At 41.3% G+C, this 17,906-nt stretch overlaps 1 protein-coding gene across 19 annotated transcripts in view; it reads left to right on the plus strand.

Annotated features, from left to right (window-relative positions):
- The window catches only part of ADAMTS18 (ADAM metallopeptidase with thrombospondin type 1 motif 18), a 476,216-nt gene that overhangs the window by 387,018 nt on the left and 71,292 nt on the right, over positions 1–17,906 (plus strand). For all 19 annotated transcript variants that reach the window (XM_084959538.1, XM_084959530.1, XM_084959544.1 and 16 more), the window contains 6 exons: positions 2,706–2,899; positions 3,166–3,249; positions 5,533–5,692; positions 8,307–8,412; positions 9,126–9,263; positions 12,335–12,488. In XM_084959538.1, coding sequence (XP_084815664.1) covers positions 2,706–2,899; positions 3,166–3,249; positions 5,533–5,692; positions 8,307–8,412; positions 9,126–9,263; positions 12,335–12,488 — 836 coding nt within the window. The remainder of the gene's footprint in view (positions 1–2,705; positions 2,900–3,165; positions 3,250–5,532; positions 5,693–8,306; positions 8,413–9,125; positions 9,264–12,334; positions 12,489–17,906) is intronic.

Consider the following 17,906-nt stretch of genomic DNA (forward strand, 5'->3'; position numbering starts at 1 on the left):
GAGGTGGCAGTGAACCACAAAGACTTGGACATGGTTTGTGAGCCAAGCACAACCTTCCTCATTTCCAGACCAGCAGGGCCCACTAGAAGCAGAACACCAGCCCCAAATGTAATTTTAGATTTTCTAATAGCTGCATTATAAAATTTTAAATAGGTACATTTATATTAATAATATATTTTTAACCCAATATATATAATGTCATCTCAACATATCATCAATATAAAAAAGAAATAAAAAGAAAGAAGTTAAAATGAAGTATTTTATATTCTCTTTTCATATTACATTTTGGAAATCGATTTTTTTACACATAGAGAAGAGTTTCAAATCCAACGAATTCTCATAAAAATACTTACATCTGGGGAGTTTCCTTGTGGTTCAGTGGGTTAAGGACCTGGCATTGTCATTGCAGTGGCTCAGGTTGCTGCTGTGGCACAGGTTCAATCCCTGGCCCAGGAACTTCTGCATGCCATGGGTGTGGCCAAAGAAAGAAAGAAAGAAGAAAAAGAAATAGATACTAATCTGTATCTAGATTTTGTAAAATTTAAAATTGAAAGGTAGGAGTTCCTGTCGTGGCTCAGCAGAAACGAATCTGACTAGCATCCATGAGGATGCAAGTTCAATCCCTGGCCTTGGTCAGTGGGTTAAGGATCCAGTGTTTCTGTGAGCTGTGGTGTAGGTCGCAGATGCAGCTCGGACAGCTCCAATTTGACCCCTAGCCTGGGAACCTCCACATGCCGTGGATGAGGCCCTAGAAAGACCGGGAAAAAAAAAAAAATTACTTTAAATCTAAATAAATAAAATTTAAAAAAATAAATAAATAAAAATAAAATTGAAAGGTAGACAGGAGTTCCCACTGTGGCAAAATGGGATCAATGGTGTCTCTGCAGCACCAAGACATGGGTTCTGTCCCTGGCCTGGCGCAGTGGGTTAAAAGATCCAGCATTGCTGTAGTTACGACTTAGGGTGCGACTGCAGACTTGGGATCTGCTCCCTGGCCCAGGAACTCCATGTGCCTCAGGGCAGCCAAAAAAAGAAAAAGAAAAGTAGACTTACATACCCAAATTGTAACGAACATACTTTAATAGCTGAATCAAGTATTACTTTTTAAATGTAAAATAAAATTAATAAAAATTCAGTTCCTTCAGTGGCACCAGCCCCATTGCAGCCTCAGGTGCCTTGAGTAACACATGACTCTATAGTTGGACCAGCAGCCAGATGTTATCCATGGAGAAGCAGAATTGATATCCCTGAGATATTGATCAGGAGCAATAATGCAAGACAGTTTCTGCCACTTTAATTGGTTTGGGGAGTTTGGGTGTTATTGAAATGTCCTTTTTAAGGAACATCTATTTGGCATGGACTTATAATAATAGTGGTATTAATACTAGCAGTGATATTCATGGCGGCTATCATACATCTTTGATATGAGATATAAAACGTAATCTTTAGAGCAACCTTATGCTTGGCTATTATTGATTCCTTCATCGATGAGGAAACAAACTCAGAATCACTTATCAAAAGGGCCAGCTGGAAGTTTTCAATCTAACTCTAAAGGAGTTGATCTTTTCACTTCAGTCTGTGGAGTGCTGACGTCTCTATTATGACTGTACCGGTTGTTAAGGTATTGGTATTATAATATCCATATAAGTAGGACATAATTACTGTCTTGAGATTTCCCAGTCCCTCTCTTTCCCAGCAAGCCTTGAATCTGTCACCATCCATTAACTAACGGGGTCGTCTCTAACCCAACGGGAACGTCCAGGTCTCTGCTCAAAGACTGTGGCCAGTATCCACTCTGTTAAGTGGTGCCTGCCCCTTAGCTACTATGAAGTAGTGGATGTAATTTTAAGTATCACTCCTGACTATGCTGTTTCCCCAATAACTAAGTCAGTATCAGGTCAGTGGGTCATCACCGACCACTTATTTGGTTCTACCGTAAATTTGGTATTGAGGAAACAAGGTGTGAGACATGGGCAAAGTTCTTCAGGATATGTATTTCTAAATTTGGTTTAGAAAATAATGTACAGAGCGCTCTCATGAATTCCGAAGCAAAAGATAATGTCTGTTTCTGCAGTTTTTAAGCAGTAAAATACAATGAGCATTTTCTGTTTTTAAAGATTCTTCCACAATCCTGGTTTTTCTTGCCTCGCTCTACCCACTAGAATTGTAGCTTGTTTTCTTTTGCTCTTTAGAAGAGTGGGGGTTTTTTGTTTGTTTGTTTTGTCTTTTTGTCTTTTTAGGGCTGCACCTGCAGCATACAGAGGTTCCCAGGCTAGGGGTCCAATCGGAGCTGTTGCTGCTGCCCTACACCACAGCCACAGCAACACCAGATCCAAGCCGTGTCTGCGACCTACACCACAGCTCACGGCAATGCCAGATCCTTAACCCACTGAGCGAGGCCAGGAATCGAACCTGCAACCTCATGGTTCCCAGTCAGATCGATTTCTGCTGCGTCACGACGGGAACTCCAGAAGAATGTTTTTGAATTACCAAATCCATTCATCGAACTGTCCAGGCAGCCAGAATCTCTCTTGACCACAGAGTAGGTACAAAGCCCCAGGACAGGTACCAGTGGCATCATTTATCAGTAAACAAGTGAGGTATTGATTCCAGGGTCTCTCTCCATCCCTTCTTTAGACTTCTGCCTCTCTCACCCACATGTTCTCTGCTGATGGCCCTTCCAAACGCTCTTCTGTTCCTCGTAGACACCCCTCAACCGCCCACCAAGGACACCTATCTCAGGTTTGATGAATATGGGAGCGCGGGACGGCCCCGAAGATCAGCTGGAAAGTCGCAGAAAGGCCTAAACGTGGAAACCCTTGTGGTAGCAGACAAGAAAATGGTGGAAAAGCACGGCAAGGCCAATGTCACCACGTACATTCTCACGGTCATGAACATGGTAAGGGAAGCTGTCAGGACGCCGACCCTCTGCCTCTCCGAGATGGCAAAAAAACAGGGAATTCCCTCGCATGGGTTGATCCGCAGAGGTAGCCCCATGATGTGAATGAAAAAAATTAAGTTTGGAGGAAATTGGCTTCATATGTACATATGTTTGGTAAAAATCAAAGCCTATGTACTGATTAATACATCTGCTTGATCGCCCCTGGCGATTTTGGAAGTTTTCAGGGTTTGTTTATTTTTGTTGGATTTCACTTGTTGCAACAGGTTTCCAGCCTCTTCAAAGATGGGACCATTGGAAGTGATATAAACATTGTTGTGGTGAGCCTCATTCTTCTGGAAGAAGAACCTGTAAGTGGAAAGCTGCATGTATTTCTTCATTCATTCCGCCATTCAGGATGCACTTATTGAACACCTACTGTGTGCCAGCCCATGTGCTATAGCCACTAGAAATTGAAATTTGAAAATAGGCTGACCCTACCCTCAAGGAACGTTCAGTCTCAGGGGGTTGTGTATTTAAATACTAAAACATCACAAAATAATTATTTGTATATACAAACCTATAAAACATATGTGTGTAATATACAATGATAGAAAATATTAAATATGGGAGTTCCCGTCGTGGCTCAGCAGTAACGAACCTGACTAGTATCCATGAGGATGTGAGTTTGATCTCTGGCCTTGCTCAGTGGGTTAAGGATCCAGCATTGCCATGAGCTGTAGTGTAGTCACAAACGCAGCTCAGTGTAGGCTGCACCTGCAGCTCCCATTTGACCCCTAAGCCTGTGAACTTCCATGTACCATGGGTGCAACCCTAAAAAGACCCCCCAAAAAAAAGAAGAAAAGAAAAAGAGAATATTAAATATGCATATATAATATGAAGACAAAATTCAAATATAGATATTCCACTTTATAAGTGTTATGTAGGCTTCACAAGGAAAGCACATTTGGTAAGTGATCTAAAAGTTAGTTGAGGAGTTCCCTGGTGCTCAGGAGGTTAAGGATCTATTATGTCACTACTGTGGCACAGGTTCAGCTTCCACATGCTATGAGCATGGTCCAAAAATTAAAATTAAAAAAAAAAAAGTTGGAGTTCCCGTCGTGGCGCAGTGGTTAACGAATCCGACTAGGAACCATGAGGTTGCGGGTTCGGTCCCTGCCCTTGCTCAGTGGGTTAACGATCCGGCGTTGCCGTGAGCTGTGGTGTAGGTTGCAGACGCGGCTCGGATCCCGTGTTGCTGTGGCTCTGGTGTAGGCCGGTGGCTATGGCTCCGATTCGACCCCTAGCCTGGGAACCTCCATATGCCGCAGGGGCGGCCCAAGAAATAGCAAAAAGACAAAAAAAAAAAAAAAAAAGTTAATTGAATCTTGCAAGCTGGAGATGCTGGGAAAATGCAAAAGATTATTTTAAAAGTATACTGAAAATAAGTCATCCAGAAATTCTAGTGGTAAACCTACTGCCTCCTAGCACCATCGTAGATACCTCAGGAAATAAACAAGGAATATTTAACTGCCCCTTGAGTTGATTACAGTGAGATGCAAGACAGAATGTATAATAAAGCATTCAGTTGCATGGTACCTACTGCTTTGTAGTGTTTTGATGTTGAAACTATATTTTCTGAGGTGGGAATTACCAGGCAGTCTATTTTTTAAATTCCCTGCGGCCTTTTCTCTTCATCTCTAATCCCAGTAATGAATGTACAAAGCAAAGAGTCAGAGACCAGACACAAATTAATCTGATCATCCAGGTCTGGAGAGCTACAGAGGTTAACAACGTATCAAATTATTCTTAGAATTTAGAGCAGAAATTAGCACAACATTGTACATCAAGTATACTTCCAGTAAAACTTTAAAAAATAAAAACAATTACATTTTAAAAATTATTCTTAGAATTTTAGAAGGACAGAGTGTGTTTTGCGAAGACACTTCTGTTTCATTTAACCACTTAAGACTTTGCCCTGGGACCTCAAAGCCGGCAGCATCATAATTCACAGATAATTAAAGATCTTGTCTAAAAACCTTCAACTTAACCCAAGTCAAGAGTTCTAAGCAAACATTTTCATAAATCCTTCAAGAGTAGGCCGTTTCCTACCATTTAGAATCTTGAAAATATTTTTTATCCAGTCATTTTATTTATTGGTTGAGCATATATCTATCTCTCTATCTATCTACCCATCTGCCTACGTATTTATACTAATGCTATGCCAAGGCAGCGTTGTTGGAAACTTTGACATACAGGTAAATAAGCTATTGTCACCACTGTCTTCATGCTCTACTGAAGAAGCCATTTATCCCCATTAATTAATAATTAAGTTCTAAAAGTTGGAGCAGTTCTATAAAGATGCTGCCAGCATGAGGTGAATGAAGGGGCTTCTGATGTCAGGTTACTTGTTGTCGAAATACTACTTGACTGAAACTCTGTAGTTACGTCAAATATTGCGAGCATTTACCCACAACAGTCTTAGGTTTCTTGGTTTGGGTTTAGTTTGGTTTTGCTTCAGCACTGGTTGTCCCCAGCCTTAGTTCAGGTGTTTCGCTGACCTTTCCCCCTAGAAACGTGTCTGTGCAGATGGAATGATTCGTCCCTCTCCCTGTGACCCACTGCCTCTTCTCTTTGTGTGGGTTTCCCCCTAGGGAGGATTATTGATCAATCATCATGCAGACCAGTCTCTGAATAGTTTTTGTCAGTGGCAGTCTGCCCTCGTTGGAAAGAACGGCAAGAGGCATGACCACGCCATCTTACTCACGGGATATGATATCTGTTCCTGGAAGAATGAACCCTGTGACACTCTAGGTATGGTTTAAGCAGCTGCTTTCTGCACACCTGTGCAAACTGAAAACACAGTCTGGAAAGTTTCTCTCGGGTGGGTGGCCTTTAGGATTCTCAATAAGGATGATCTGAGTGGTGGAGTAGCCTCTTTATACCCTCTGGGGAATAGTGTTCTATTTAACTGAACTCACTGTGGGATGGGGACCCCTTAACTTTCTTCTTGTTGTGTTTTTCTTTATTAAAACTTTTGATGATCCTTCAGGCAGGAGCTAAATTGTTGCCCAACGAGACAGGTTTTGGGTTCTTCTGTGAGCATCATGATTGCAAACCTGGAAAGTTACTTGACCTGGGAAGGACTCGGCTCTTCCGTATTTGAACAAGAGAGTGTCTAAGAACTCTATCTTTCACAGCTGGGCTGTATTTTATAGTATATGCTATTGCACTAGCAGGCATTCAACGTTTTTTAATGAATTGTGGGGTGGGAGAAGCTTTCCTGCAAAGGGCAGGACGGTGAATATGTTAGGCTTTGCACATCGTACAAGCTCTGTTGACTGTTCAGCTGTGTTAGTGCAAAAGATAATATGTAAACAAGTGGGCATGGCTGTGCTCCAGTAAAACTTCCTTTACTAAAACAGGGGGTGGGAGCCATGATTTTCAGACACAGCTGATCAGTCTAGTTTACAACTAGACTGATGTAAAATCTGGGGGAGCTGGGGAACGTTGATATGATTTACCCCATTTTTTTCCTCAAAATATATTTTTGCCTCAAAGTGCTTTATAATTCTTCATAATATGTTAAAAATAAAGGTAGATTAAACTTTATAACAATTTTATTTTTGTGGTATGGGGAATGAGTGGCCAACAGGGACCTGCTGGATAGCATAGGGGAGTCTACCCAATATTCCGTGATCATCTGTATGGGAAAAAATTCTGAAAAAGAATGGATATGTGTATACGTATAACTGAATCACTTTACTGTACCGCAGAAATTGATACTACATTGTAAATCAACTTTACTTCAATAAAACTAAAAAAAATGAAAAAAATTCACTATAATGTCTCTCATGTCCTATAAAGAAGTTGATTTTAATAATTCATCATTACAGAGTTCCCTTCATGGCTCAGCGGTGACAAATTCAACTAGCATCCATGAGGATGCGGGTTTGATCCCTGGCCTCACTCAGTGGGTTAAGGATCTGGCGTTGCTGTGAGCTGTGGTGTAGGTCTCAGACGCAGCTTGGATCCCACATTGCTGTGGCTGTGGCTGGCAGCTACAGCTCTCATTTGACCCCCAGCCTGGGAACTTCCATATGCTGCTGGTACTGCCCTAAAAAGACAAAATAATAATAAAAACTCATTATTAATCACAGTCTTCAAAAAATAATGCACGACTGAGAATCAACCTTTTGGGGGATTGTTCCATAAAATGCATTTTTATAATGGGGGATGGTATCTATTCATTTATAGTCTGAGTTTGCAAAGTGACATCTGATAGCTCCATGCATTGTCACTTTTTTGAAGAGAGATTCTGAGAAGGAGATAGTTTTATCAGCCACCCAGAGACGAAAATAGATGGAATGCCACAGAGAAACAAATAAAACACCAGGAACCCTAACAACTGGTCTATAAATCATTTACTTAAAACAACGTGTCCTGATGCAAAGAGCGTGGGCATTGAGTCCAAATCCGTCTGTGCTTAAGTCCTGAGTTGGAATTTATGACTGTGAGATCTTGAGCAAATGAAGTCACCTTTCTGAGCCTCGGTTTCCTAATCTTTAATTAAACACTCTTGTAGACATATGAGGCGTATAGGACAGTGGGCGGTATCTGCCATTTATTTGGGGTTGATGGTGAGGGTTCCACCCACGACATGTGCCTTTGCATTGGGTTTACCCGACGACCTCACCTACGTCATCGCAGCGAGGTGGGTGCCGTCGGTTCACGAGCATGTATTTCCTACGACTGGGTGCCCGACCTTGTTCTGCTGTTGTGAGGACCCACGGATGGGAAGAAAGGCGTTCGACATTCTCACATCGTTGAAGAGACAGTGAGGCACCTGCTGGAATGATTGTATACCTGCTTTTGGAAGGAAGTAGTTTTAGGGAACGGGAACATTGATCACGTTATAACGAAGAGGAGAAACATAAATTTAATCTGCTCACACTGTTGAGGCCCTTCCGTGTTACCTGCTTTAGGAGGAGATGAGGATGAGTGTTTTCTCGTAGAAAATCAACCTTGGCTTTGATGGTTATACTACTGTTAAGTCAGTAGTTTGCACTGGTCTAGCTCTCGTTTCAGCACTTGCTCTAACCCAGATAAAGAGCCTCGATCAGGCGTATAAATGTCCTGGGACTTGCTCTCCTGTACATCAAATGGGTACTACAGTACTTATACCTCCTTCACGGGGGGTTGTTAAGAGGGTCCTTGAAAGACATTATCTTTAAAAAGCAAGACGGTGTTAAATACTACTCATCTATTTAGACAGGACAGAGCGTCATATACTTTAGTGTTTACCTAAAAAGAAATGTTTAAAATACATTAATCCCTCAAACTAACACTGTGCAGAACATTTTAAGGACATAAAAAAAATCTGTGTGGGTTCCCTTTGAGTTAACATTTGAAATTGCTCTTTCAACAGGGTTTGCTCCCATCAGTGGAATGTGCAGTAAGTACCGAAGTTGTACCATCAATGAAGATACAGGGCTTGGCCTGGCCTTCACCATTGCTCATGAGTCAGGGCACAAGTAAGTGACCGTCTGAGGCACCACTTTTTTTTTTTGACTGTGCCTGTGGCATGTGGGAATTCCTAAACCAGGGACTGAACCCGTGCCCCAGCAATGACAGTCCTGGATCTTTAACTGTTAGCCCACCAGGGGACTTGTGATGCACCACTTTATAGGAAAACCAGTTGGGTGATTCATTGGCATTCCTCTAATGGTTATTACTGGTCTGCAATAAATGGGATAAACCTTACATAAAGCTTAGAGCTTAGAATAGGGCTTGATTATATGAAGGGCTCAGATAAAGGCCCCTCGTTGTTGAGGCTCTTTTTAAACAATGTTTAATACCTACTCAATATTACATTGTGGATTTCAAGTTACTTAATGAATCCTTTGCTCTCTTAAGCGTGTGTTCGTTTTCTTTCAAATTTGGCTGCAGTGAAGATGTTTTTTTCCCAATGGCTGTGCCCATGGCATATGGAAGTTCCTGGGCCACAGAGATCCACCCCACGCCATAGCAGCCACCCAAGCCACTGCCATGACAATACCAGACCCTTGACCAGCTGCACCACAAGGGAACTCCTATAACTCATTTTTGTCTTTCTCTTTTCTTACATGCTCAGTAACTCTGTCCCTCGCTTGGGTTTCTTGCTTCTTAATACCTCTTTTGCTTCCTCTAGTGATAAGTTGGAAAATGGCTTCTCAGAAAGTTTTTTGTTTCCTTCTTTCTGCTTTAGTTTCGGCATGATTCACGATGGAGAGGGCAACCCCTGCAGGAAAGCTGAAGGCAATATCATGTCTCCCACGCTAACAGGGAACAATGGGGTGTTTTCCTGGTCTTCCTGCAGCCGGCAGTATCTCAAGAAATTCCTTAGGTAAGACCAGCCAGAGCTAGGGGTGTTCTAGGGTTTGGAGTAGTTACAGTGAATCGTAGGTGTGAAACAGAAGATGTGATCAGTGGATCAGTGATGATGGTGATATTGTCATGATTGTTATTGGAAAAAAAAATACATTGAAGGTCTAATACCAAATACCATGCTACATGCTGTCTGCATCTTGCCTCATTCAGTCCCTACATCCTATCATGATCCTCATTCTAAAGTCGAGAAAATTGAGTCTTAAGGAAAGTGATTGTGTTGCTTCAAGTTCTACAGCTGGTAAGCTGTCAATCTAAGAATCACACTTAGGTCTGTGCTTAGACTCTCTCCTCTAAGACCTCTAGAGGTTGCTGTATATATTATCTTTTTACTCTAATGTTTTTCATCTAATCAGTCAATTCACTCTTAAGAGTATTAAAAATGCTAAAATCATGTGCTTGTTTTACAATGAATGAAGCATTGCGTTGATAGGCTATTTGATTTGGAATGACCACAAGCTAGGTCCACGTCCACAGACATCCGAAGGGAGTGATGACAGCTATATAAAATCTCCTAAATAACTCAGAACTCCTAGACCTCATTAATGAAATGGGAGGTAGGAAGGTAGCACTATTTGATTCCTATTCCCAAAGTTGAAATTCTTGGAAGTTTCCTTTGGCTTTATTTGGCTATAACATTTGACTCTTTGGCCATCATACAGCACTAAGAGTTGTTGTTAAATATGTATGTATATATATCATTTTATACGTTTATAGATATGTCTTATTAATCTGCGTTGACTCACAGAACCCTCAGGTTCTGATCACATTTCCCTTTGACCGCATATTAGCAAAATTAACCGTTTATTTGGGAATTAATGTTCTTTTTTTAAAAACTGTTTTATGGAGTTCCCGTCATGGCTCAGTGGTTAACGAATCTGACTAGGAACCATGAGGTTGCAGGTTCAATCCCTGGCCTTGCTCAGTGGGTTGAGGATCTGGTGTTGCTGTGAGCTGTGGTGTAGGTTGCAGACGCAGCTTGGATCCTGAGTTGCTGTGGCTGTGGCTTAGGCTGGCAGCTGTAGCTCTGATTAGACCCCTAGCCTGGGAACCTCCATATGCCACAGGTGTGGCCCTAGAAAAGACAAATAAATACGTAAATACATACATACATACATAAAAACTGTCTTATTTTAGGAGTTCTCATCATGGTGTAGTGATAGTGAACCCGACTAGTGTCCATAAGGAGCCGTTTGATCCCTGGCCTTGCTGAGTGGTTTAAGGATCCCGTGTTGCCTTGAGATGTGGTGTAGGTCACACATATGGCTCAGATCCTGAGTTGCTGTGGTATAGGCCAGCAGCTGTAGCTCTGATTCAGTCCTTAGCTTGGGAACTTCCAAATGCCATAGGTGTGGCCCTAAAAAGCAAAAAAAAAGAAACCTACCAGCCAAACAAACAAAGAACTATTTTATTTCATTGGCTGCCAGGTGGCATGTGGCGTTCCCAGGCCAGGGATGAGATCCAAGCTGCACTTGTGGCCTACACCTTAGCTGTGACCAGATCCTTTAACCCCTTGTACCTGCGTCCTGGCATTGCAGAGATGCTGCTGATCCGGTTGTGCTACAGTAGGAACTCCAGGAATTAATATTTCTGATACTCTTTTTTATCCAGTACCACTGCATATTATTTGCAGATGTTTATAGAATTAGCAATATGTTCGGGCAAGGCTGATACAATGGAAGGATGTCTAACCAAATGCTGCATCAAAGGATAGTAAAATTGACACTTTTGCTATGTGACTTTGTCACATAAAAGATTTTCTTATTAGTTTTAAAGTTAGGGTCCAGGGTCTGAAATGATCCTTTCTATCTCATGTGAGGATGGAATCAATAAATATTATAAATCAAAGGCAACTTAGTGTAGATTGAATTTCCATCATTAATATGATAGAGTTAAATGCTTTTGGATGATAACAACAGCAAAAGCTGACTTTGAATGCTTACTGTGCTCTGTTGAGCCTGTTAACATTGCCATGCTTGATCTATTAACAACTCTTATGGAAGTCAGATTATATCTGTAATGAGATGTGTAGATTACCTGGTTGACTAGGATCTCTGTATCTGACTCCAAAGTCATACACAACCACCATGCTGTTTTATCTCTAACTGACATCCTAGTTTAATTATTTAAGTGAATGGAGATAAAGTGCTTTCCAAGAATCCCTATACCATCAAGACTGAATTTTTTTTTTCTTAACACATTCCAGTTAAACATACCTTAGGGCAATTGTTCTACCTTATGTCCCAGTGTAGCCTTTCTCCTGATTTCTTTCAAAAACCCTACTCATTTTTTGCTTATAAAGACCATTTGATGTAAACTACATCTTTAGCCATTGCCCCATTATCTGTAAGAACTACAGCCTGACTTTGAACTCTATGAAGATAGGCAACTGCCCCTGTCTAGTTTATTTTGTACCTTTTCACACTCACCAAAGGACAGGCACTCATTAAAAGTTTGTTGAGGGAGTTCCCGTCATGGCGCAGTGGTTAACGAATCCGACTAGGAACCATGGGGTTGCGAGTTCGGTCCCTGCCCTTGCTCAGTGGGTTAACGATCCGGCGTTGCCGCGAGCTGTGGTGTAGGTTGCAGATGCGGCTTGGATCCCGCGTTGCTGTGGCTTTGGCATAGGCCGGTGGCTACAGCTCCGATTCGACCCCTAGCCTGGGAACCTCCATATGCCACAAAAGCGGCCCAAGAAAATAGTAAAAAAAGACAAAAAAATTAAAAAAATAAAAGTTTGTTGAGTATTGTTGAATGAGGCTGGGTTTTCAAAGAGATTGACTTTGCCCATCTCCTACAGGCCAAGCCCAATCACGAGGAGTGGTTCTAACATCTAGTAAAACCCCCTGTGGCTGTGGAAATTCCATCTTCTTAGGACAGGACAGGACTTTCTCTCTTAACTTTAAGCATATAGCTACTTCTTGAACCGTGTTATATTCTTCTTCGCTTGAATCCATTCAGAGGTAATTGTTTTATGAGGCAGGATCACAGGTAACCATGGTAACTAATAAGGATATGTTATCACTGCAGTACCCCTCAGGCTGGGTGTCTGGTGGATGAGCCCAAGCAAACAGGACAGTATAAATATCCGGACAAACTGCCAGGACAGATTTATGATGCTGACACACAGTGCAAGTGGCAGTTTGGAGCAAAAGCCAAGTTATGCAGCCTTGGTTTTGTGAAGGTATGTTTGCTTGTGATTTCAAACTTACATTAAGATTCTATAATGTGTCTGTGTACCTAACAGAAGTATAAACATTTGGTTTGCTAAGGGCAAGGGTTAGAATCTGGGTTATCTCTCAAATGTCAGCTGTTTGGCCAGATAATTAAGTGGTAATTTTACTGTCAATGAATTATCCAGGCTTATCCCACATAGACCGTGGCCGGTTTAAATACCATCGGATTGCATCCTTGGAAGAAAATTCCTCCACTCTAGAGGGAGATTTTATCACAAGTAGTAAATCTGGATACGATAGCTTTTACCCATTGCTCATAACTGTTTTTGTTATCGTTGTTTCATTCTCCCTTTTAATGTAGTACATGTAAGATCATCACCCCCTCAAAAACATACAGATGCCTTTTACAGCAGTATGAACACTGTTATTGGCAGTCAGCTTTTGGTGGGGGGGGCAGGTAAAAATCCAAGGTATATCTCAAATAATCCTAATACGGTTTTTATGTCAAGTCTTTCATTCAGGAAAGACTTACCTTTTGGGCAAAAGATATATGGGAAAAAGGAAAGTCCATGATGCAGAAATGGGAGAAACAGTGGGTCAGCCGCTGCATCACCACCGATCTCAGGAGCACTGAAAAGAGAGTCATTTTTAAGATGATTTTTTTCTAGTGTCCAAAGAGAAACATGGAAACTCTAGGTATCTGGATGCATGGGAATTAAGGAGACCTATTACTCCTCTTCTCATCTCTCCTCCTATTCCTTCATCTCCTTTCTTTTCTCTCTTCCTTTTCTCCATCACTGTCACCGACCACCACGTTATCACCAGTGCCGCCATCGCCACCGCCGAGACCGCCATCCCTAACACCATTCGCACAAATAAACTCAGGATGGATTAAAGACCTAGATATAAGCCCAGACACTATAAAACTCTCAGAGGAGAACATAGGCCAAACACTCTCCGACATAAACCAGAGCAATACTTCTCAGATCCACCTCCCAGAATAATGACAATAAAAACAGAAATAAACAAACGGGACTTAATTAAAGTTAAAAGTTTCTGCACAGCAAAGGGAACCCTAAACAAAACAAAAAGACAACCCACAGATTGAGAGAAAATATTTGCAAATGAAGCAACTGACAAGGGATTAATCTCCAAAATTTATAAACACCTCCTGCAACTCAATACCAAAAAAAAAACCAAAACAACCCCATCAAAAAATGGGCAGAAGATCTAAACAGACAATTCTCCAAAGAAGACATACATGTGGTCAAAAAACACATGAAAAGATGTTCAGCATCGCTAATTATTAGAGAAATGCAAATCAAAACCTCTATGAGGTACCACCTTACACCAGCCAGAATGGCCATCATCCAAAAGTCTACAAACAATAAATGCTGGAGAGGGCATGGAGAAAAGGGAACCCTATTACACTGTTGGTGGGAATGTAAATTGATGCAACCACTGTGGAAAACAGTATGGCGATGCCTCAGAAAACTAAACAGAGAACTACCATTTGATCCAGCAATCCCACTCCTGGGAATCTATCCAGAGAAAACCATGACTTGCAAAGACACATGTACTCCAGTGTTCATTGTAGCACTCTATACAATAGGCAAGACATGGAAGCAACCTAAATGTCCATTGACAGAGGAGTGTATCAAGAAGATGTGGTACATATGCACAATGGAATATTACTCAGCCAATAAAAGGAAAGAAATAACGGTATTTGCAGCAACATGGATGGACCTAGAAATTATCATGCTAAGTGAAGTTAGTCAGATAGTGAGATACCAACATCAAATGCTATCACTCACATGTGGAATCTGAAAAAAGGACAGACTGAACTCCTTTGCAGAACAGATACTGATTCACAGACTTAGAAAACTTATGGCTTCCAAATGAGACAGGTTGGGGGGTGGGGTGATGTGCTGGGGGGTTGAGATGGAAATGATATAAGATTGGGTTGTGAAGATTTTGGTACAACTATAAGTGTAATAAAATTCATTTTTAAAGAAGATTGACAGCTACTTGGATTCCCTGCTGTGGCACAATGGGATCAGCAGCATCTCTGCAGTGCCAGGATGCTGGTTCCTGGCCCAGCACAGTGGCTTAAAGATCTGGTATTGCCAAAGCTGTGGTGTAGGTTGTAACTATGGCTTGGATCTGATCCCTAGTCTGGGAACTCCATACACCACAGGGTGGCCAAAAAAGAAGAAAGGAAAAAAGATGGACAGCTACTGAACCAGACAGTCTTTAATTTTAAGCGTATGTGCACATGCACATGGGCACACCCCTCTGGCTTTGGGAGTTAGGAAGACCTGGGTCTAACACCTTATTCCATGATTCTAGAACTCTGGGTACCTGACAACCTCTCCCAGCTTTGGGTCCACTTCTGTAAGGTGAGGATAATGATAGCTCTTCCCTGGTCATTGTGAGGCTGACTCTCCTGGGACATTTGCCCCATTTGATAAATAATGAAGGTTTCATTCTTGTTGTCCTCCTGGAGTATCTTCATCAGCATCTTCACCATCACACTGGCTGTTCTCACCCAGCAGCTGGCTTGTCTGTTGGCCTGGAGCTAGCTGTTTGACCACTTGCCCCCCTTCCCTCCTCTCCCACTCCTCACTTGTCTGTGTCTTTGGCACATCAAGCTTCAACTCTTTTACTTTCACTGTGTTCAGGAAAGTGAACTGTTGGAGTTCCCTGGTGGCCCAGTGGTTAAGGACTTGGCATTGTCACCGCTGCACCTTGGGTCACCGCTGTGGCGCAGGTTCCATCCCTGGCCTGGGAACTTACACATCCCACAGGTGCAACCAAAGAAAAAGTGAGTTTTTAGTTGGGTTAATTGTTTCATGTTATGAGGACAGACCTAAAGAAGGGTTATTACCTCCATGGCAAGAACATGCATTTGATGATTTTGCAGTTACTAAATGGTACTGACTTGGTTAGTCAATCAGTACTATTTACCGGGATGCCCCAAGCACTGCATTCTCATCAGTGCTTCCCCTGCTGGTTAGTTTACCAAGTTAGAAATGAGTAACCCATACTCTGCACTTCAGTAGCCGGCAGGCACTGCCACAGAGCAGAAGCTCAGCAAATGTTCATTTAAAAGGCATACCCAGTATAGAAGGATGGGCATGTATTTCTTCTATCAAGAATTTGACATTGTAGGGAGTTCCCGTTTTGGCACCGTGGAAATGAATCCAACTCATATCCATGAGGATGTGGGTTCAATCCCTGGCCTCGCTCAGTGGACTAAGGATCCAGCATTGCTGTGTGTAGGTTGCAGACGCAGCTTGGATCCCATATTGCTGTGGCTGTGGTGTAGGCCAGCAGCTGTAGCTCGGATTTGACCCCTAGCCTGGGAATTTCCATATGCCATGGGTGTGGCCCTAAAAAAGAAAAAAAAAAGAATAGAAAATTGCAGTGAGTGAAGGGAACCAAAAGGTACAAATGTTCAGTTATGGAATAAATACGTCACAAGGATATAATCTACAGTATGGTGATTTTTTAAAAATACTGAATTGCGTGTTTGAAAGTTAGAGAGCAGATTTTAAAGGCCCCATAACAAGAGAAAAAAATTATAACTATATATGCTAACAGATGTTAACTAGATTTATTGCGGTGATGACTTCGCAGTACATACAGCATCAAATCATTATGTTGCACACCTGAAACTAAAGCTATATAGCAATTATACCCTAATAAAATTATTTAAAGAAAGAATTTGACATTGGGATAAAAGAATAAAGAGAAAATTCCTAGTATCTATATCACAGCTACTTTTTTGTTTGTTTTTTTTTTTTTTGGCTGCGCCCGCAGCAAGTATATAGAAGTTCCTGGGCCAGGGATTGAACCTGCGCCACAACAGTAGCCCCAGTTACTAAGTGACAATTCCATATCCTTAACCCACTGTGCCACCAGTGAACTCTTCACAGCTATTTTTTAATTTACTAAATTTATTGTATCACATTTCAACTTCAATTAACTTTTCCCATGGACTTTATTCCAACTCTATTGATGTCCTTTTATGGTTTTCATATGTTTCCTTCTTTCATGTCTTTGAGCCTTTGTCTGTATGTTTCCCATCCTGAAATTCTGCATGGCCATCCATGTGACAGATATCTATCATTTTTTATTGTTGTGAAGATTCCGCTCAAATGTTACCTCCTTTTCTTCTCCAAGGAAATTTGTATTTTCCTTTCCCTGAGCTCTATCCTCACCCTCTATGTCACCTTCATGAACTGGTGATACTATATTTTAACTGTGTCTGTCACTCTCTTGCCTCAGTAGATGGAGAGTATCATCAATGCCTGGGATGTCCCTGATATGTGAACAGATGCTCCGTAATTATTGGATTTAGTATGATAACCAAAGGTCATGTGTTTTTAGCACTACCATTTCCCTTTTTTAACTTTTTGTAAAGTATAGTTGATTTACAGTGTTGTGGCAATTTCTGCCGTACAGCAAAGTGACTCAGTCATACACACACACACACACACACATATATACATTCTTTTTCTCATACTATCTTCTATCATTTTCTATCCCAAGTGACTGGATATAGTTCCACGTGCTGTAAAGTAGGACCTCATTGCTTATCCATTCTAAATGTAATAGTTCACATCTACCAATTTCAAACTCCCTTTCTATCCCACTCCCTCCCCCTTCCCCTTGGCAACCACAAGTCTGTGCTCTTTGTCTATGAGTTTCTGTTCTGTAGATAGGTTCATTTGTACCATATTTTAGAGTCCATGTACAAATAATATCATATGGTATTTGTCTTTTTCTTTCTGACTTACTTCACTAAGCATGAGAATCTCTAGCTTCATCCATGTTGCTGCAAGTAGCATTATTTTACTCTTTTTTGTGGCTGAGTAGTATTCCATTGTATATATGTACCACATCTTCTGTATCTATTCATCTATTGATGGACATTTAGGTTGTTTCCATGTCTTGGGTATTATGAATAGTGCTGCTCTGAATATAGGGGTTTAGCACTTCATTTTCATAAAATGGAGATTTTGCCACCATCCCATTGTCACCCCCCTCAAGGAAGAAAGAGTGATTTCTCTGGAAGAAAAAAAGGAGTAAGAGAAGATTCTGGGATTTGGGGCTTGAGAAGCTAGAAGTATGTAATAAAGTGAGCTGGAGAAGCTGAACATGTTCATTGCAACACTATATTCAATAGCCCAAGACATGGAAACAACCTAAATGTCCACTGACAGAGGAGTGGATCAAGGAAATGTGGTATATATACACAATGGAATATTACTCAGCCATTAAAAAGAAAGAAATAATGGCATTTGCAGCAACATGATTGGACCTATAAATTATCATGCCAAGTGAAGTTAAACAGTGAGATACCAACATCATATGCTATCACTTATATGTGGAGTCTAAAAAAAAGATACAATGAACTTGTT

Source organism: Sus scrofa, chromosome 6 (genome assembly GCF_054392235.1).
Source record: "Sus scrofa isolate SSC_HxYL_T2T_F1_AM1 chromosome 6, Sscrofa_HxYL_maternal_Yorkshire_Landrace_v2.0, whole genome shotgun sequence".
Lineage (NCBI taxonomy): Eukaryota > Metazoa > Chordata > Mammalia > Artiodactyla > Suidae > Sus > Sus scrofa.